This window comes from Anomaloglossus baeobatrachus, chromosome 2 (assembly GCF_048569485.1).
Source record: "Anomaloglossus baeobatrachus isolate aAnoBae1 chromosome 2, aAnoBae1.hap1, whole genome shotgun sequence".
Classification (NCBI taxonomy): Eukaryota; Metazoa; Chordata; class Amphibia; order Anura; family Aromobatidae; genus Anomaloglossus; species Anomaloglossus baeobatrachus.
Genome location: NC_134354.1, coordinates 144,741,553 through 144,764,385, shown reverse-complemented (window position 1 = coordinate 144,764,385; position 22,833 = coordinate 144,741,553). Strand labels below are relative to the sequence as shown.

Here is a 22,833-nt window from a genome sequence, read left to right as displayed (position 1 = left end):
TTTGTAAATATTATACTATATTTTATCTTGGGAAAACACTAATGATATGACACCTTCATACAATGTAAAGTAGTCAGTGTACAGCTTGTATAATAGTGTAAATTTGGTGTGCCCTCTAAAAAAAACTCCACATAGAGCCATTAATGTATAAACCAATGGCAAAAAAAGTGAGTACACCTTAAATGAAAATGGCCAAATTGTGTCCACTTAGCCATTTTCCTTCCCCAGCATCATGTGACTCCTTACAAGGTCTCAGATGTGAATGCGGAGCAGGTGTGTTACATTTGGTGTTATCCCTTTCACACACTCTCTAATACTGGTCACTGGAAGTTCAACATGGCACCTCATGGCAAAGCATTCTCTGAGGCTCTGTAAAAAATAATTTTTGCTTTACATAAAGATGGTTTAGGCTATAAAAAGATTGTCAACATCCTGAAACTGAGCTGCAGCACGGTGGCCAAGACTACAAGGGATTTCAGTGAAAAAAATCCAAGTTGTACTAAATCTTTTCTCACAAACCTATATATCATTCTGTTCAGCGTCTCCTTCTCTTTACTGAGCTGTCCACAGATCGTACTGCAAGTACAGAATGACCAGTTCCTTTTAACTACTTCATGACATCTGCTATACGTTTGCGGGTGTATGAAGCAGGCCCAATACTTTGCAGGCTATGGGGGTGTATATTAGCCAGGACCTGTAAATAACAATCGTTGGTGGAGCCGAGTTCTGTCTTCAATTGCTAACCTGTTAAATCCGGCTCTCAAACTCTGACAGCAGGATTTAACACACAGCAACATGGGGCGCACCATTTTAAGTTGCCATCGGTATACCCACAACGAGATCAAAGGTTGCCGATGGGTCGCTATGACCACTTGGGGTCTGCCAGATATTTTAGTGCTTGTCATAGCAGCGCTTCTTTGAAACTCTGCTTGTGGTCGGGCTTCAAAGGAGACTATGATTTTCACTATATACAACAATGCTGTACCATTGCTGTATATAGCACAAGCCATCAGACGATCGCAGGTAACAAGAACAGTAAAAAAAAAAAAAAGTTATAAAAAATGATTTAAAAAAAACAAACAACCATAAGTTCAAATTGCCCCCCTTTTTAAAAATAAAGATAATACAATTTTAAAAAATACACATGTGGTATCACCACATTCAGAAAAATCCAATCAAAATATAAAAATAATTAATAATAATATAATAATTTTATTCATTTATATAGCGCTATTAATTCCACAGCACTTTACATACATTGGCAACACTGTCCCCATTGGGGCTCACAATCTAGAGTCCCTATCTGTATGTCCTTGGAGTGTGGGAGGAAACCAGAGAACCCGGAGGAAACCCACGCAAACACGGGGAGAACATACAAACTCCTGCAGATGATGTCCTTGGTGGGATTTAAACCCAGGACCCCAGCGCTGCAAGACTGCAGTGCTAACCACTGAGCCACCATGCCGCCCTGATTGATAAACACTATTAATAAACACTGTAAACCCAGAAAATTAAAAAATGCCAAAATTAGGGGGGTTTTTTTATGGTCTTTGCAACACAACAAAAATGCTGTAACAAGTGATCAAAACATTATCTATCTCAAAATGGTATCCATAAAAATTTAGTCTCGCCCCACAAAAATATAAGCTATCACACAGCTCCATCAATCAAAAAATGAAAACATTACAGGATTTAGAAAATGGTGCCATTTTTCTCAAACTTCTGAATTTTATTTTCCCCACTAAAATAATAAAAAACTGAACATTTGGTATCGCTGTAATCGTACTGATGAGAAGAATCGTATTGTGATGTTTTTACCTGAAAATTTACACCCTAAGGATTATCTATATATATGATTGCCTCTGTCTGTCTGTCTGTCTGTCTGTCTGTCTTGCTCCAAAATTGTGTCCTTACGGTGACACAAAGCTGATTGGCCGCTGGGCTCGCTATGGCCCCGCCCCCCGCACGGATTGGCCGCTCGCCTCGGCTCCGCCCCCCCACGGATTGGTCGCTCGCCTCGGCCTGGCCCCGCCCTCCGCATGGATTGGCCACTCGCCCCGGCCCTCCGCAAGCATCGCCAGACATAACCTTGCGCTGCTGGGATCGTGACGGAGCCGGTGAACGCTGGTAACCATTATACACATCGGGTAACTAAGGTCCCTTAGTTACCCGATGCGTATCATAGTTACCAGCGTATACCGGCTCTGTCAGGATCCCAGCAGCGCCAGACATAACCTTGCGATGCTTGGATCTTGACGGAGCCGGTGAACGCTGGTAACCATTATACACATCGGGTAACTAAGGTCCCTTAGTTACCCGATGTGTATCATAGTTACCAGCGTACACCGGCTCCCGGTACACTTGTGCAGGGAGCCGGCATTATACTCCTCTCCCCCCAGGACTACTCCTCCTATTATAGTCCTCCTATTATACTCCTCTCTGAGTATAATAGGAGAACTATTATAGCATGGGGGATGGAGCACGATGGGGTGCGCAGCATGGGGGATGTAGCACGATGGGGGGTGCGCAGCATGGAGGATGGAGCACGATGGGTAGTGCGCAGCATGGGGGATGGAGCACGATAGGGAGTGCGCAGCATGGGGGATGGAGCACGATGGGGGGTGTGCAGCATCGGGGATGGAGCACGATGGGGAATGCGCAGCATAGGGGATGGAGCACGATGGGGGGTGGGCAGTATGGGAGATGGAGCACGATGGGGGGGTGTGCAGCATGGGGGATGGGGCACAATGGGGGGTGCGCAGCATGGTGGATGGAGCACGATGGGAGGTGCACACCTCCCCCCAACACACACACACAACACACCACACACAAACTGGGAACCACAAACACCGCCATACACATACACCCACACACACAGACAACGCCGCACACACACAACACCCAACACCCAAACACCGCGGCATACATAAATATACGCACATACCACACAACACACACATTGCACAAAACATACCTCCCCCAAAACACACCACACCCACACAAACCGCGCAACACACACACACAACGCTACAGACACACAGCGCTCCACAAACAACGCAACACACGCAACACACATACAACACCGCTCTCACCCCCCGCCACACCCAAACAACACCCAGAACATGTACAGCGCCCTACACAAACACTTGGTAACTACACACAACATCTATATATATATATATATATATATATATATATATATATATATATAACAAAAATCATACATGAACTACACAATACGTAAATTCTAGAATACCCGATGCGTAGAATCGGGCCACCTTCTAGTCCCAAAATGTTAGAATTGCTTTTTTCACAATTTCTCCCCATTCTCCCCCTTTTTAATATTTTTCCCCATTTTTTTATTAGAATATGGGGTAAAATAAATGATGTCACTCAAACATGTAACTTGTTCTGCAACAAACAAGCCCTCATATGGCTATGTGGACAGAAAAATTAAAAATAAAGTTATGACTGTGGGAAAAATGTGAGCAAAAAGCGAAAATTGGCCCCTTTGTGAAGGGATTAAATTTGTGTGGAAAGGTCTTTACCAATTTTGCATGTGAGATAATTCTACCTAAATAATTTCTCAATGAGAGCAGAAGTCTTTAGGATCTTGGAGTAAAATGTCTAATATCTGCAAATATGTAGTAGTTGTAAGTAGATGTATTTTCCCTCATACATGTTCATATCATTTGTGCCTTTTTTGGGGGGGGGACTAAAATAATTTGTTAGAGCCAACGGTAAAGGAAATCTGTCACCAGGTTTTTGCCACCTCATCTTAGAGTAGCAAAACGAGATAGAGATCCTGATTCCAACGATGTGTCACTTACTAGGTTGCTTGCTTTTGATAAAATCATTTTACATGGGCAGTGAAAGTGGCCTATCCCGAATTGTTCCTCTGTAAAGGTTTCTATTAAGCAAACAGCAGGAGAAGAATGGCTATGATTGGGTATTATTATTATGATTGCCGCGCTGCTGTGATATGATTTTCCTGAGGAAGGTGAGGGCTCTGAAACGCGTAGAAATAAATCACTTATTGACCTACTCTTGGATATCTGTCTGACTACAGCGGCGTGGTAATCATACCCATTCTCCTGGTGTTCTCCTGGTGTTTGCTGTTACATTCTTGAGCATATCCAACATTTTTTTTTTTTAATGATTTTTCTCAGACAAAGCCCCAGATTTTTTTCCTCCAACTCACTGCAAGGTTTCTATTAAGAGACTCTACTTATTAACATCAAAATTGTTTAACCCAGTCGCATGGCACACCTTCTTGGGCACCCATTGCTCACTACTCTTACGGGTTGCCATGGCAGCTGTTCCTTCTGAAGACCTCAAAGACTGTCTTGTTAAAGTGGTATTCCCGTCTCCAAGCTCCTATCCCAAAATACAGTAGATGAAATAATACTAATAATAATAATAATATTAGCAAATACCCCCAATTAGAAATGTAGCATAGTTCTCCTGATTAACTATGTCACTTACCTCATGTGCAGGGCATTGTAGCTTAGGTATCTATGGTTACGATCACTAATATAGTGACATTTGCTGTGGTTGTAACTCATAATCATTGCTACCTAAGCTACTGCAATGCCCTGCACATGAGGTAAGAGACATAGCTAATCAGGAGATCTATACTACATTTCTAATCGGAGGTATTTGCTAAAATTAATAATAATAATATTATTATTACTAAATATTGGGATAGGATCTTGATGATGGAAATAACCCTTTAAAAAGTTGTTAAAAATATAAAAAGATTGAAAAAAGTTAATTTCTTGTGACCTGATTTTTATTCCTTTTTATAAATTGTATATATATATATATATATATATATATATATATATATATATAATATATATATATAAAATAAATTCGTAAACACCATAAAGAGGTAAAATCAAAATGCTAGAATTGCAGTTTGTAAATAGTCACCCCTCCCTCCAAAAAATGGAATAAAAGGCGATCACTACATAATTTGTTTCTCAAAATGGTATCAATAAAAACATCAGCTCAGTTGATAGAAAAATAAAAGTTATGGGCCTCAGAATATGGTGACGCAAACCAAATTTTTTTTTTTTTATAAATTTCAGATTTTTTTTTTTTCACTGCTGAAATGAAAAATGTACAAGTTTAGTATCCTCTTAATCGTACTGCCCGGAAGAATCATGTTAAGTCATATTTATTTCATATTCAGCAACTTAAAAGCGAAAAAAACGATGGCAGAATTGCATTTTTTTCATTATGTCGGCACACTTGGAGTTTTTTTTTCCCTTACATTTTATGGTAAAATGAATAGTGTCAGTCCAAACTACAATTCGTTCCCCTAATAATATCTTATATATGGCTGAGTCAATGGAGTAATACAAAAATTCATGACTCTTGGAACAAAGGAGGAAAAAAACGAAAGCGCAAAAATGAAAATTGACTGAGGCGAGAAGAGCTTTAAGCTTGATATGTTTGTTCCGAATGTAAATTCGCGCTATATTTCACGTAATACAGATTGAACGGTTTATTCTGTTTTTCTTGGTAAATCTTGGTACTAAGAATATTCATTTTTATAGAATGTGTTGACTGTAGAAAGTTAGTTTCCATGGCGATGGAGTACGAGCATAAATTCATGCTGCCGTCTTCAACAATGGCTTATTTTTCTTTGGACAAGTAAGTTTAATTTAGTAATACTAGACCGCTTCTGAAATAGGCAGACAATACCGAGACCTAAAAATTAGTAAGTATGAGTACAGGGTGAATACTATACAAGTCAGGCTTGTCTTCATAAAGTTACCAATACTTTTGTAGCCCTTAAAGGGAATCTGTCAGCAAGTTTTTACTATGTAATCTGACAGCAGCATAGTGTAGGGGGCTGAAAGCCTGAATCCAGTGATGTAACTTACTGAGCTGTGTGTTGCTGTTTCAATAAAATCCAATTGATTTTACAGCAGGAGATCATCACTACAGGACCAAGTAACTAGTCAACTGCTCTTTATAACCTCACCCCCAACATTAACAGCGTTCTGTCAATGTACAGTGTACAGGGAGGGGCGCAGACACTCAGGGGGGAAAGGTGAAATGAGGGAATGGGACCCTCATTCATCTTTAAGTGACTTAGACACCTCCCCCTCTATCACTGCTAAATAAAGGCCCCCCATTTACACTTACCCGCTGTTAGGCTGGCAGGGGGCCCTCCCTTAGTCATCTGTAATGTCACTCTGCTCCTTACCATGAAGTTTTGTTGTTTTTTTTTTTTTTTTTTTAACAATCTATGTATACGTATGCAATGTAGGTGCTGCTACCGTCTTCTCCGGGATCCAGCACCATTCTGCTCCTCTTCTCAGGGCATCACTGGTCTAACACTCTCTGGGTCGCCCTGTGCTCTGCGTAACACAAAGTGGTTTTCACAATACTGTATAAACTATGGAGCATCAGAACAAAGCTCCAGATGCTTACATTGTAAAAAAAGACATCCGGCTCACGCGTAGAGTAAGCAATAGAGTCTTAAGAAGAGGAGCTGAATGGCATTGGGTTCAGGAGAAGGTGGTGGTAGGTGAGTAGCATATAACATGCACCCTACACTACACACATATGTAAACATACTTAGTGAAAAAGAAAACTTCACATGAGCGCTTCTCTAAAGTCATGGCTCATCACTGCGCTTAGCTTGAAAAATGTTCTCCAGTCAGTACCGTTTCTGGCATAAGAAATGCTGGCACCTTTGTCAAATATGACAGGTAGGTGTAGCCACAACCTCTACTGGCTCCTCCCTATCTCCACATAGCTTTGCCAAGTTGCTTCAAACTGGCAGGAAAATCGAAAAAGTTGTAAACTTTTGTCTCCGCTCAATGTTGAGCAAAAATGTAGTGACTGTTCACAATGTTTTACTTTTAGTTTTCTGGTGTAAACCGTTTGATGTATCGGTTCTCATGGATTCAAAATGACAAGTTGACCTTAAAGTTTCTGTACAGATTTCGTGTGACCTGTTTCTAGATGAGTTAAGGGGGCTTTACACGCAACGACATCGCTAACGAGATGTCGTTGGGGGTCACTGAATTCGTGACGCACATCCGGCCTCATTAGCGATGGCGTTGCGTGTGACACATACGAGCGACCGCTAACAGTCAAAAATACTCACCTAATCGTTGATCGTTGACACGTCGTTCAAATCCCAAATATCGGTGATGGTGCAGGACGCAGGTTGTTCGTCGTTCCTGAGGCAGCACACATCGCTACGTGTGACACCCCAGGAACTACTAACAACACCGTACCTACGTCCTCCGGCAACGAGGTGGGCGTGACTTTCCTGTGGCTGCTCTCCGCCCCTCCACTTCAATTGGACACCTGCCGTGTGACGTTGCATGAACCGCCCCCTTAGAAAAGAGGCTGTTCGCCGGCCATAGCGACATCGTTAGGCAGGTATGTGTGACGGGTATTAGCGATATTGTGCACCACGGGCAGCGATTTGCCCATGATGCACAAACGACATGGGCGGGTGCTTTCATGAGCGATATCGCTAGCGATGTCGCTGCCTGTAAAGCAGCCTTTAGTTATGAATTAATGTTCTATATCTTTGTTTTATATCTTTTCCCACTCCTGATTCCTCACTCTGTCCTCTCACAAGATATAGTCCTTCCTACCACATAAGGCTGTGTGCCCACAATGAGTTTTTGGTCAGTTTTTGACGCTGTAAATTTTTGCTGCTTCAAAAACACAGCATCTTACACTTCCAGCAAAGTGGATGGGATTTATGAGCTTAAGGTCCTTCAATGCCAAACAGTCAATGCCCTGCCCCTAATAATTTAGGGGTTTGGGATGAGGTTTGATTTATTGGTCTTGCTTTAAGTCAGTATTATTTTAGGAGACTGAGGCCTGTATGAATTTAAGGACCTGGGATCTGAATCAGTTGAGGGGTTTTGCATAAATGATTTTTCTGAAAGGATTTTATTTGGGATCGGAATAATTTGGGGTTTTCCGTTAATGATTTCCCAATGATAAAATGATGGGAATCCTTGCATTAGCAGGTTGGTTATTTTATATAAAACTGAAGTCATTTCTTTATTTCATTCTTATTTTTACAGGAGTAGAATTTCCTTACTGAAGATCACTATTTCTTACTGGATGCTTTCTATATCTCACATCCACATATACTACATAGCAGGGATTATTTATAGAGATGAGCCAAAGCTTAGTTTGGACTGTTTTACTTGTTTCATCCTACAGAAAAATGGTCTGAATTGAAATAACTCTGAATTGATGTATATTATGTTCTGAGTTCCCTGCAAATCCCACCGCATAATAAATGGAAGAGATTGAAGATAGCAAAACACATTATACTCACCTGTCTTTAAGGTGCATCAGCATTCCAGTGCTCAGTGATGATCTTTTTGGTGCTTTTTTTCTGGCACCGAGTGCGTTGACTGGCCTTACGTGGTCACATGGGGGGGCAACACACAACTGACTTCATCAAAGTGTGTCACCCTCCAAGTGATGTACATGATTGTTAGTGGTGTGCAGCTCTTCCCATGTGACCCGGTAAAGCCAATTTCTGTTCTCAGTGCTGAAAAAGCCAAAGACCAAAATGGAGAGCGGGACAACTATGGCTGAGGGGTATAAGGAGAAGTGAAGGCTTAAGATTAATGAGAATAATGTATTCTTATTATTTCTACCCTTCCTGGCCCTCAAGAGACAACTGCAACATGGTTAGCATTTTTCTTAAAGGGACTCTGTCAGCAGGTATTTGCAAACTCATCTGAGAGCAGCACGATGTAGGCAAAGAGACTCTGAATCCAATGATGTATCACTAAGATTATTGGCTTCAGTGGTTCTGACACAATCGGAGCTTTTAGATTTAGTATGTAGCAGAGCTCAGAAAGCTACCTCTGACAACTAACTACAGGCTCTATGTACAAAGTCGATACTGTGAGCTGCTAATCACAGCAGGGGGCGGGCCACAGTAGCTGACCTCTAGCTGACCATTCCAGCAATTATAATCTCTAGAAGCATAAACAAATATTGCAGGTAAACAAATGTACACAGTGTGATAAGAGATACATCACTGAAATGTGTTAAGCCCTGCAGCATGTTGCCAGACTACATAGCAAAAACCTGGTAAGAGATTCCCTTTAAAGGGAACCTGTCACCTAGAATATGCGTTCTGACCTATCAGCAGATCCATGTGTGCCCTAATTACACCTCCCTACCCATCCCTGTGTTGTAAAATTGTATAATATGAAAGTAATAAACGTTTTATTACCTTCATATTTCCTATGTAAATTAGAGAGCCGCTGGCCACATGGGCAGCACCTTGCCCTATGGACGTCTGCATACTTTCCGTGGTATCACGCCCCTGTGGGCGTGATACCATGGAGTCACATGAGCGACGTCCCCGTTGCTCATTCTATCCTGCATGCATTTATACTTACCATTGTGGCAGGCTTCTCTTCTGGGTTCTCCTTGTCAGTTTCAGACGCGCACGGCGCATGCGCAGTGCGCGTCTAAAGCCGGCGAGTAAACACCCGGAAAAGAAGCCTGCCACTGGGACGTCGCTCATGTGACTCCATGGTATCACGCCCACAGGGGCGTGATACCACGGAAAGTATGCAGACGTCCATAGTGCAAGGCGCCATCCATGTGGCCAGCGGCCCTCTAATTTACATAGGAAATATGAAGTTAATAAAACGTTTATTACTTTCATATTATACAATTTTACAAGACAGGGATGGGTAGGGAGGTGTAATTAGGGCACACATCTGTCTGCTGATAGGTCAGAACTCATATTCTAGGTGCGGGGTTTCCTTTAATTTGTGTTAATGAAATTTAAAAAATTCCTCAGATTTGCTTATGGTTCTTTAACACTGTATGTACAGAACCTATTCATAAATGTAGAATATTGAAATTGTTTTTAAGCTTCTTGGCATTTTTTAATTATTTTGGAAGGTGACCAGTGACACGTACTTTGATCTGGCATTTAACATTTCATTTATTTCCTATGAAGAACGCCCTTGGTTCAGATCATCAAGTCTCTTATTGGTAACTGTTAGAGGAACATCATAAAAGCCCACTTAAATCTAAACTTTTGTAATAAAATAAAAAGAAACAAATGTGTTGTGCGCAGGAGAGCATCTGAGCTAACTGTCCTTGTGAAAGATGAACTATGGGCAGACCCTGATCTATGGGAGGAAAGTGTGCTGTATTCTTATGTGAATATTTCTTTTATTTTTCAGACTTTCCAGCAGTCGTCTCTGCAGCATAAATCTAAGAAAAGAAATAAAGGTAATGTGAATAATTATGAAGTGTGGGAAATAAAGTTCCTGTGAAATTAATGACATTTGGAGAAGCAGCTGGATAAGATGATTCAGAAACTACAAATACTCAGCGTCTGAAATATCAGATTTCATGTGGGAGGTGATATCAATTATATAAACGCTATATTTCAATCCGAGCTTGTAAACATTTCAGTAACTATTCTGGATCAGGATTACAATGTTTTACAATTAGTAACTGGGCTTTTATTTACTCCTACATTTTTGCCGTATGGAGCCACGTACATAATTGTGCATAGAGTAGCCTGTGCTCCTGTAGGGCTTGGGATTAGTTTTGTAAGGCCATGTGCACACATTGCATTTTTTTCTTGCATTTTGGTTGCATTTTAAACTACACCGTGTCAATGACAAAATGCATGTGTTAAGATTTTCCAGCAAAGTCGAAGATAAATCAGAAATTCCAAGCGCACGTTGCTTTTTTTTCGGCAGTGTTTTGTTTGTCAATTTTTCAATATTGTTGCTTAAAAAAAAAGCAGCATGTCACTTCTTTGTTGCATTTTATGAACATTTTCCACCCATTGAAATGAATGAGGTGTGTCAAAACGCAACCAAAATTTTTAGCTGTGCGTTTGCAGTGCATTTTGGTTGCGTTTTGGATGCATTTTTATCAACAAAAACACAGTCACCAACTTTTCTCCATTTTCTCTCTCTATCTCTCTGACTCTGTCTTTCTGTCTTTCTGTCTCTCTGTCTCTCTCTGTCTCTCTCTGTCTCTCTCTGTCTCTCTCTGTCTCTCTCTGTCTCTCTCTGTCTCTCTCTGTCTCTCTCTCTCTGTCTCTCTCGGTCTTGGTCTCTCTCTATCTCTCTCCACTTCATACTCACCGATTACTGGCATGGCGCGGCTGTTATGGCGTCTCCTGCTTCTGAAAGTGCTAGCCGCTCATTAAGCTCATTTCATATTCACTCCTTACTCACCCACCGGCGTCTATGATTGGTTGCAGTAGGACACGCCCCCACGCTGAGTGACAGCTGTCTGACTGCAACCAATCACAGCCGCTGGTGGGTGTGTGTATATCGTACAGTACAATAATTAAATAAATAAAAAAAAAAACGGCGTGCAGTCCACCCCCCCAATTTTAATATCCAGCCAAGATAAAGCCTCACAGCTGAGGGCTGGTATTCTCAGACTAGGAAGACCCATTACTGGGAGCCCCCAGCCTAAAAATATCAGCCAACAGCCACCTGTAATTGCCGCATCCATTAGATGCGACAGTCCCGGGACTTTGCCTGGCTCATCCTGATTGCCCTGATGCGGTTGCAATCAGGGTAATAAGGGGTTAATGGCAGCCCACAGCAGTCACTAAGTCCTAGGATAATCATGGCAGGCGCCTGAGACACCCCTCATCACTAATCTGTAAGTGAAAGTCAATAAACACGAACACCGAAAAAATCCTTTATTTGAAATAACAGATATAAAGCCACCCTCTTTCACCACTTTATTAACCCCCCCAAACACCCCTACAAGTTCGACGTAATCCACACGAGGTCCCATGACGCTTCCAGTACTGCTACATCTAACACAGCGAACGCCATAAAACAAGACTGTCTGCTGTGAGCTCCACACAGCAACTGAAGTGTGCCGCGCTATTAGCGGTAATGTCACTCAGGTTAGCAGCTGCTAAAGCTGGAATCCTCCACCTGTGACAGCAAATCACCCGAGTTACTGAAGTGAGTCGCGCGATCGGTGGTGCCATCATTCAGGTGATTTCCAGTCACAGATGGAGTTCTTCACCTGTGATCGCAAATCAGGCCAAGAGACGGAGACAGAGCCAGGCGATGAGAATAAACTCAGGTGAACCTCTGATATCATAGCTGTGGGCCCTGTACTACTGCCTGTGTCGTGGTACTGACATCAGAGGTTCACCCGAGTTCATTCTCATCATGCGGCTCTGTCTCTGTCTGCTGTCAGCGGCCAGTCATGCTCCACAATGCTGCTGGGACAGGACAGGGATGTAGCAGAGCTGAACCGCTGTGGAACGTAGTGTGGATTACTTCGGACCTGAAGGGTGTTTAGGGGTTAATTAAAGTGGTGTAAGAGGGTGTTTTTTTGTATTGTATTCCAAATAAAGGATTTTGGGGGTGTATGTTTTTATTTACGTTCACTTACAGATTAGTGATGGGGTGGGGTCTTAGTGGCTGCTGTGGGCTGCCATTAACTCCCAATTACCCTGATTGCCACCTTACCAGGGCAACGGGAAGACCCGGGTCCAGTGCCAGAATTAGCGCATGTAATAGATATACCACTTCTGAGGCGGATGTGGGCTGCTATTATTAGGCTGGAAAGGGCCAAATAACGATGGGCCTTTCCACCCTAATAATATTAGCCCCTAGTTGTCTGCTCCACCTTTGCTGGTTTTAATAAAATGGGAGGACCCCACGTCTTCTTTTTTTTTTTTTTAAATCAAACAATTAAAAAAAACAAAAAACGTGTGGGATCCCCTCAATATTTCATAACCAGCCAAAGTACAGCAGACAGCTGAAGGTTGCAGCCCGCAGCTGCTGCTGTTCCTGTGCTGGATATGAAAAATGGGGGGGGCCACGTCATTTTTTTACCCCCAAAAAATAAAAAAAAACAGCTGTCCAAGCTAGCTATCCCTATATCAAGCTATTTTGTTATTTCTTTATTCTATATGTTCATTCTTATCTATTCTATATGTTCTGTCTTATTTTTTCTATCTATCTATTTTAGTTATCTATCAATTGTCCTATCCTACCATATTGTATTTCTCTTTTAAAAAACACACTGACAAAAATGCATTGAAAACACATCGAAAACGCATGCGTTTTTACCGCATTTTTTTGTGAAACGCAGTGTTTACAGTTGTCAAGTCGGCCAGAGGGTGAATTTTTTTTGTCAAATCAAGAACACAGCGTGCAGACATACCATAAGGCTACTAAGCCGCTATGTTCGGCCAGATCTTTTTATGTATACGTACGCGTTTCTGCATTCTCATTCACACAATGATTGTTAAAATCCACAAGGAAAAAAATAATCTGTGTTTCTTCATGTCTGGGCCATGTCAATTCTTTCAACATTTTTACCAAATTTTTCACTCATTCAAATGAATAAGAAAAAAACTTATGTAAAAACACAAATAGTGCATATTGTATTCAGCGTTTTTTTGGGGGTTTTTTTGCCAACACTCGAGCAGTGACAGTAAGGAGGAAATAACGTCACACACACCAGAATAGTATAAGTATGACAAAATTCCCCGTTTATTAGCAGGTGATACTGTGTTTTTATACAATTGTCATTTTGGACGTAGCAAGGAGATAATATACATAACATATCATCTTATTGGTTACATTAGCATTTTACTACTGATTTGTTGTATTTCAATCTTCCATATAATTGGATATTAATTTCAGCTAATGTGAGTATGGGTCACATTTTATACCTTTGAGTAACATAGTGTGGGCATACTGCCATGGGAGTATGTGTGTATCGCTTTGCTATGAAAAACTTGAGTATTGCATTCCTTCTCAGGGGAAACGTAGAGTGTTAGCTCAAAGGTCAGTGTCTGTAGAAAATGTATCTTCTTTGAAATTTGAACATAGACCCTTCATTGAGTGCTCAATACACCAACAGAAACCCATTGTTAAGAAGCACCATGCAGAAGACAAAATGTTTGCCAGTGTTATTTTCCACAATGGATACCACCATCACGCTAACTAAAAATCTAAGGAACATTAGGGTTACTGTCACCACTAGTGTGTAGTTTGCTGTGAAAGTGTATGCTATAGGAGCTGAGGTTACAAGTCGGGGAGTTAAAATGACGCTAATGTTGACTGTGTGATAGAATGACAAGTGGTTGCGGATTAAGGAATTAGCCCTGTTGGGATCTTAAGCCCTTTTCAGTTTTGAATAAAAGAAAATATCGATATGCATATGCTGCAAGTGGTAGATAAACAGGCAGTGATCTATGTTATTATGGTAATTTCCCAACCCTGAGTTACCCTACTAATGTAACACTCTGTTCTAATACTGCCCATATGAGTGTCACATTGCATAAAAACATAAGAACGCGATCTTAGTGGCATGGACTGCCATAGTGGTTCATTTGGCACATTTACATTTATGAGTACAAGTATGTGAATATTCTCTCTATCCAGTAACTCACAACACACTTGACCCTGTATTACATTTATGTAATACAGTGGCATCACCAGAAGTGACAGGCTTGAGGCAGTAGCTGACACAAACCAAAGAGGACCCCTGTGCAAGCAGAATATATGAGCTCTTTGCAGTCCAATAACTCATCATAGTGTACAATTCCACCTGGCCTGGAGGTGTAAGTAGGCCCCCTTTCCTCTTGGTCCTCTGTGCAGCTGTTAGGGTTGCACAGATGGTATGTCCGCCTCTGGCTTGAGGAATACAGGTCGCTGGTAAGTTATTAATCTCCGCAGCTGGGGTCCAGTCAGCCTAGAATACTACAATGTGTTTCGGTGCCACGTCCAGGAAGGTAGATGGTGCCATCATTGCCGTGCACAGATTTACACTTTGACCAACACAGTGACCTGATTAAGTGTTACCTCACACAGCTCTATTAATGCTTACACGTAGTGCAGTGCCAAATCATTAAGGAAGTAGTTGGGTAGTTTTGTGCTACTGCGCTCCTCTGACTTTGAACCATAAAACATATGTCGTATGGCTCAGTATGGTAGCATATAGGGCATTTTCTGCGCCCTGGCACCCTACAGAAATAAGGGGTTCCTCGCTGTTGTTGCCGTGGACAACTTCACATTCAGACCTGCTGCACTCTGTCCGGCATCCAACTCCATTATTCCTTTGATGAGGAAACCAGACAGGTGGTTAAAAATAAAAATCTCTTTAAAATAAACTCAGGTACACAAGGCAGAAGACATTATACTTCAAGGACACTTCTGTATGATATAGAGGCACATTCATCACAGTTATAGGCGACGGCACTTTCCTTGTGCACGATATGCAGGCTAAACAGATGATGTGAACCTCCATCTTCCCGATACAGGGCCATACTGGTCAATTTGTTACGCTGTGAACTCTGCACCCAGACTACTGTGATCCCTGACGAGAGCTGCTCCTAGAGCTGCTACCCTCTTCATATGTCTACAGTTGGGTAGATCATTTAACTCTCTAAAGTCCCCCCCCCCCCCGCCCCCGTCCGCCTGACACTGGACTCCCTTCCCTACCAAATCTCTCTAGCAGGTATCACCCACCTACCTGTGTGCTGGATCTGTCGCCACTTTGGTTACTTGCTAGACATGCTGCCTTGTACAGAGCACACACAGCCATAGACTTGTCTTCTTTGTAAAGGTCTCCACTACACGAACGAACTGGAACAACAGTGTATTTATTTGAACTCTAGTCCCCTCCCACTGTGGGCTAATCCCAACTACTAACTGTCTCTGACCCTGCAGTCTGTTGCTGGGCAAATTAAAGGGAACTTGTCATCAAGTTTTTACCTTATGAGCTGCGGCTACCAATAGTAAGCCCTTATATACAGCATTCTAGAATACTGTATATAAGAGCCCAGGCCGCGCTGTATAGTTTAAAAAACACTTTTAGAATACTCACCTAAGGGAGGTCCGGTCAAACGCCTCTTCCATCTTGTGCAGTCGCCGTCCTCTTTCCAAACCCCGAATTGATGACATGCCCTACATCATTCACACACAGGCCACCATTACGCTCCTGCGCATTCACACTTTGTTCTGACCTGCAGAGGGCAGAGAAAAGTACTGTAATGCCAAGGTGTGAGGAAAGCTCAAAGAGCATGCACACTACAATACTTTGATCTACCCTCAGCCGGATAGCTCAAAGTACGCATGCACAGGAGCGCAATGGAGGACTCTGTGTGCATGACGCAGCTTGCATCATGCACACGGAGGTATGAAGGAGGACGTCAATTACACAAGATGGAGGAGGCACCGGACGCAGAGCAGCGACGCTCATTGGACCTGACCGTCCAGTGGGTAAAAAAAATAAAGGTCTTTTTTACGTTATACAGAGCGGCCTGGGTTCTTTATATCCATTGTTCTGGAATGCTGTATATGAGGGACTGCTGATAAGTCTTTGGCTTTACCTAGAAAGATTTGAGATAGGATGCTGAACTTTACATTTCTTACATCGGTATTCCAAGTTCTGTCAGCCTATCAAAAAGAAGAATTTTGGTTGTGCCTCAAACCAGGCATCCGTAGCAGCCATGGCATCAGAAATGGTGTGAAATTAGGTACCCTTGAGGTGTTTCTTCAGGTTTGGAAACAGATGATAGTTGGAGGGAGCTAGATCTGGTGAATAAGGTGGGTGGTCAACAGCTGGAAGTCCAGCTCTGCCAGTTTTGCCATGGTCGCTTGTGCAGTGTGAGCAGAGGCATTGTCTTGCAGGAACAAGATTCCTTTGGACAGCTTGCAGCACATTTTGGCCTTCAGAGCTGCCTTCAATTGGTCCAAAAGTTCTATGTAATACCTTGCATTGATGGTGGAATCCTTTTGAAGATAGTCCACTAGCAGCACGCCCTCTTTATCCCAGAACACAGATGCCATCACCTTAGTGGCTGATTTTTGCACCCTGAACTTCTTTTGATGAGGAGAACCACTGTGCCTTCACTCTTTTGACTGTTCCTTGTTTTCAGTTATACAAATAAATCCAGGTCTCATCCATAGTGACCAGTCGATGCAGGAAGTTCTTATCAGTCCAGTAATGCTGCCAAATGGACCGGGAAGTTTTCACTCGCTTGCTTCTCTGATCTGTTGTGAAACAATTGGGGACCCACTTTGCAGATAGCTTTCTCATGTCCAAATGTTCCTGGATAATGACACAAACACGTTCACGGGAAATCCCCATGATGTCTGCTATTGCTTTAGCTGAAATTCATCGATTCTCCAGAATGAGGTTGTGCACAGCATTAGCGATCTCCAGAACAACCACCACTCTTGATCATCCAGGACATTCCTCATCATTGGTGCTGAAGTGGCTCATTTTAAATTTAGCAACCTAGTTCTCCACTGTAAATACCCCCCTTTTTCCATTCGAGTGGCCACATGACCCCCGAGTCCGGAGACCCTCGATCCACAGCGAACCTGGATCCGAGCAGCTCGGCTGCTTCCATGGGGGCGGTACACTTGCAGAAACAAGAATTTTATCACTCCTCTGCTCTCAGTTGCTGTGAATATCGCATTAAACCTCGCCATTTTTTTTTCCTGCATGCGTAAAATACTGTTGCCATAAGCAACAAACACAAGATTTTGAAAATATATATTAGACACATAAAGCATTCATGTGATGTAACATTAGTTACCATAGAAACTAAAAAAAGATCACAAAGCCAAAGACTTTTTAGCAGCCCCTCATAGAAGAGCTCACTGGTGGTGGCCATAGCTCATAAGGGAAAACCCTGGTGACAGGTTCCCTTTAACCTTTTTGTTCTCTCCAAGCATTATAATCCCTTACCAACACTATACATTATACAGAAACAAAATACATTTCGCCTGAAAATGCACAATAATAGCAGGCAAACATTAACTCTATCTTAACCTATATCCAGCAAATCCATTTAAATATTACGGATCACAATTCACATTACATCAATATGATTGGTGTCTTCATGGTGGAACGAGATAGCCTTTCCACCTCCTTACACACAGATATTTTTTAGTTATTTTCCCCAAAAAAGTGCATGTTTCAGTCCCAAAAAAAATAACCCCTCATAAGAGTATCAAAACCATTGCATTTGTTTTCAAGTTGGTCATCTTGTGCCCTCATCTCAGTGTAGACAGTGTGGAGCCAAGATGTGAGATAAGTAAGGACACAACTGTGGCCTTATGTGGGAGTGGCCTTATGTGGGAGTGGCCATATGTGGGAGTGGCCATATGTGGGAGTGGCCATATGTGGGAGTGGCCATATGTGGGAGTGGCCATATGTGGGAGTGGCCATATGTGGGAGTGGCCATATGTGGGAGTGGCCATATGTGGGAGTGGCCATATGTGGGAGTGGCCATATGTGGGAGTGGCCATATGTATGAATGGCACGAGATGACCAACTTAGAAACAAATATTAGTGATGCTGTTTATGCTATCTGTGTCTGTGATCACCCAGTGGTTGTAGTAATGCGAATTGTGGACTGTCAAGGGATTTACTACAATGTCAGGATACTGTATAAAACGTGTAAAGGGAAAAATTGGAGTCTAGACGTGGACATATACCTGTCTTCATGATTTGGCCATATTCTTTATTTGGAAAGCATATTCTTTGTAGATATCTAAATTATATATCACCCAGGAGAGGTCAAGCGTGCTGATAAAGGGCAGGTTTGCAAGCAGCTAATGACTGATATGCTGCACACCATGGAGAAGTGTAGGAGGGGAGTTTATCATCTAGGTGTATATCAGGGCTTGTAGATCCACAGCAGTGTTTGTATCTGATCTCTGTAGGGGAATAAGTCCGACTGGATCTGCACCGCGAAGAGATAAGTGACATTACAAGGATATTGGCGCTGTGAGACAGCTTGAGAAAACAGATATGCTGCCTGACAGGCATGACTGCTGCCAGGAGATGTTATTAAGATTTGGCCGATAACGTAGTTTGAAAATTATCTTTTAAGGCTATGTAGAAAATATTCACTGAGCAGCCATAACATTAAAACCACTGACAGTTAAAATGAATAACATTTTTATTTGTCAAAAGTGAACAGGAAAAATTGGCAAAGGTACTAAAGGGGTTAAATTATAATGGCTAGACTGTTCGGACAGGGCATCTCCAATATGGCAGGACTTTTACCACTTTTTCTAAACACTAAATAATGTATACCAAGAAAACTACACAAGGCAGGACAATGTCTCAGCAACAAGATAATAAGGGACCAAAGATTATTTATGCCTGGTGGAACAAAGACTACACAATATGATCCCATCCTCCAGATGAGAAAATGTAACAGAAACAGGTGAAAAGTAATTGCCATCTCATCAGAAGGTGTCAAAGCATAGTGATTGGTACAGTTTGACACCTACATTAAGGGGTATTCCCATCTCCAAGATCCTATCCCAATATGTTGTAGGTGTAATATTAATAATATTGCCAAATACATGCAATTAGAAATGTAGTATTCTCTTGATTAGCTAGGTCAGTTACCTCATGTGCAGGGCATCGTATTGGATTAGGTGTCCATGGTTAAGACCAGTGCAACTAACAAATTATCACTATACGTGTGGTCATAACCATGGATACCTAACCTACTTTAATGCCCTGCACATGAGGTAAGCAACATAGCTAATCTTGAGAACTATAATACATTTCTAATTAGAGGTATTTGCTAGTAGTAGTAGTAGTATTATTATACCTACTACACATTGAGATGGGAATACCTCTTTAAGTAACTTCAGCATTGCTGCAAACCTAGATATGCCCCTTCATGGCATATTACGCCATAATGGCAGTGGTCTCTTTCAGCAGGATCATGTGTTCTCCCACAGTTCAAAAATTGTGTAGAAATGAATTGAGGAGCCTGACAGTGTTCAAGGTGTTTTACCTCCAAATTCTCCAGTTGAGTCAACATTTGTTGTATGAGCTACAAGAAACAAATGATCCATAAAGACCTCACCTGACTAATTACAGGACTTAAAGAATCTGCTGACCCTTATTTGGCAATTTTTTGTTGCTATTTATGTGTGCCGGCGTCCGCCCCATAGCCTGGAACAGCTCATTTACATAAAGTGATAAAAGATGATTTATCCATAACAAGGTTTCTGATATGAGACATACAGGTATGACATTTTTCAGCATTCTATAACCTGTATGCCTATATTAATAGGTTAGATAGGTCAAAGTGGTGGCAGATTTCTTTAAAATCAAACAATATTTTTTATAGTCAAACATATAAGGTTAAAATGAATAGTACCATGAATAAAAACATAAGCCCTTTCAAACAAATCTTGAGAACCAGGACCAACTCCACATTAGAATTTAATGTTTTATCAATGAGCTTCAATATTCCATATAGATATGACCTTAATTATTTTAATTTTTACAATGCCTTAATGACACTGCCCCAGCTCCACTATTTATCTGGTATGAAAGTAACGGGGCTTAGCTGGAATACCAAACACAACCCATAGGATAGAGTGCACAGAAACCGTATTCCAGCTCACCGCAGTCTGTTCAAAGCATCCGGAGTGGATCATCTGATCTTGCACGGAAAATCCCAGGTATAGAGATCCAGTAGACAAACTGCAAAATCCAGCGGATCACAGGCAATGGGTGTATTAAAACTTATACTTTATTCTTGCATTAAAAAGTTTTAATACACCCATTGCCTCTGAGCCGCATGGCTTCCACAGCGACGCGTGTCGTTATGATCGCTGCTGCATCTGCTGTGTTTGACAGCCAAGCAGCGATCATAACAGCGACTTACAAGGTCACTGTTGCGTCACAGAAAATGGTGACTTAACAGCGACGTCGTTGTCGCTATGTGTGAACCCAGCTTACGAGTTCCTACTTACTTCCTGCAGTGATGATATGCTGTCCATGCACATGTCCAGTACGCATGATCACTGGCCTTAGAGGGCCCTTGCCTAACAAGCCAGCTTCACTGCTGACTCTGATGCCAGTGATGGGCTGCAGTGGTCACGTGTGCATAGAAGACACATTATCACTAGTGATAAGCGAGCACTACCATACTCGGGTGTTTGGTGCTCGTAACAAACATTTGGATGCTCAGACTGGCTCTGTTCATGTACCTAGTATAATGGGAGTCAATGGTAAACTTCTGGGAAAATTTTTGTGTTCCCCATTGACTTCCATTATACTCAGAGCCCACCTGGGTGTCCAAGTGCTTGTTATAAGTACCAAGCACCCAAGCATGGTAGTGCTCGCTTAGCACTCGTTATCACTAGGGATGATCGAATACCTCCAATATTCGGCTTCGCGAATATTTTCCGAATAGGTCACCGCTATTCTACTATTCACGAATATTCGATGTGCAATGTAAGTATAGGAAACCCGAATAACTATTCGGAACTATTCGGGCTTCCTATACATTGCGCATCGAATATTTGCATATCGGCGACCTATTCGGAAAATATTCGCAAAGCCGTATATTTGAGGTATTCGATCATTCCTAGTTATCACCACAGGATGCAATAAGTGGGGACAACCAGTGCGACAGTGGTTAATGAAAAAATGAGTATAGATTAATTTATAAAACTTCCATTTTAATAAAATAATGGAACATCCCTTTAAAACTACCATTCGACTACCAATAAATGATTATATAATTGTAGCTCTTCCTAGGCTGCATCTTGCCATTACCTATTGCACCCAGATACAATCACAATGGCTGACCTCTCTTCCTCCCTAATGTTCATGAGAAATCCTGTGAAACACAACAGCAGCTATTCATAGAAAATCCGCTTCGTGCAGTATGTTACACCATCTCCAGATAAAATAGCTCGAGGATATTCCTTTGTATTCATAGTCACCAGCTTCTGAATTCAGCCAGATGAAAGCACGCCTGCGTTTGATGATTTAAGTCCTCATAAATACACAATAATGTTGCACTTGCAAAACAAACACTTATTTTGTATGGCGGGATTTAAATGGGGTTATTTACGGTTCTCGCTGCGCTATGTACATGTTTGTTTTCTCCTTCGCGAGCTGGGTACTGGCGCGTGAGATCTCTCTATCCAGCATACGTACAATGCCTGAGAATGGTTCTCAGTCCTCCCTGTCCCCTCAATGTACAGCCAGCTGCATAATACGTCTTATACCCTGTCATGGCTTTTTTATTTATGTCTGTGATGTTTATAACCCCTAGTTGCACCGGTGGGGACAACCTTAGTAAAGCTTTATAGAGGATAATCGCATGAGGCTGTAACTTGATGCTTCATCTATCTTCATTGTACCTTTCTCAAGGTCCTGTTCCCGGGAAAAGTAAAAGACGTATATCATGTAAAGACTTGGGAAGGGGCGATTGTGAAGGATGGCTATGGAAGAAGAAAGATGCGAAGAGCTATTTTTCACAGAAATGGAAAAAGTATTGGTTTGTCTTGAAGGACTCTTCCATGTACTGGTACACCAATGAAGAGGTAAAGATGTCTCTCTTTTCGCGATGGTCTCTTACTGGTAATGAGTGTCATATTATTGTGTGTGTATATATGAGACATTTCACCTAGTTTATATTCAAACTAGAAGGTGGCCCGATTCTACGCATCGGGTATTCTAGAATTTACGTATTGTGTAGTTAATGTATGATTTGTGTTATATATATATATATAATAGATGGATGGATGGATGGATGGATGTTGTGTGTAGTTACCAAGTGTTTGTGTAGGGCGCTGTACATGTTCTGGGTGTTGTCTGGGTGTGGCGGGGGGTGAGAGCGTTGTATGTGTGTTGCGTTGTTTGTGGAGCGCTGTGTGTCTGTAGCGTTGTGTGTGTTGCGCGGTTTGTGTGGGTGTGGTGTGTTTTGGGGGGAGGTATGTTTTGTGCAATGTGTGTGTGTTGCGTGGTATGTGCGTATATTTATGTATACCGCGGTGTTTGTGT

General features: G+C 41.9%; 1 protein-coding gene across 4 annotated transcripts in view; it reads left to right on the top strand.

Moving 5' to 3' along the window:
• The window catches only part of CNKSR2 (connector enhancer of kinase suppressor of Ras 2), a 562,096-nt gene that overhangs the window by 370,720 nt on the left and 168,543 nt on the right, over window positions 1–22,833 (top strand). For all 4 annotated transcript variants that reach the window (XM_075335413.1, XM_075335412.1, XM_075335411.1 and 1 more), the window contains 2 exons: window positions 10,218–10,266; window positions 22,201–22,373. In XM_075335413.1, coding sequence (XP_075191528.1) covers window positions 10,218–10,266; window positions 22,201–22,373 — 222 coding nt within the window. The remainder of the gene's footprint in view (window positions 1–10,217; window positions 10,267–22,200; window positions 22,374–22,833) is intronic.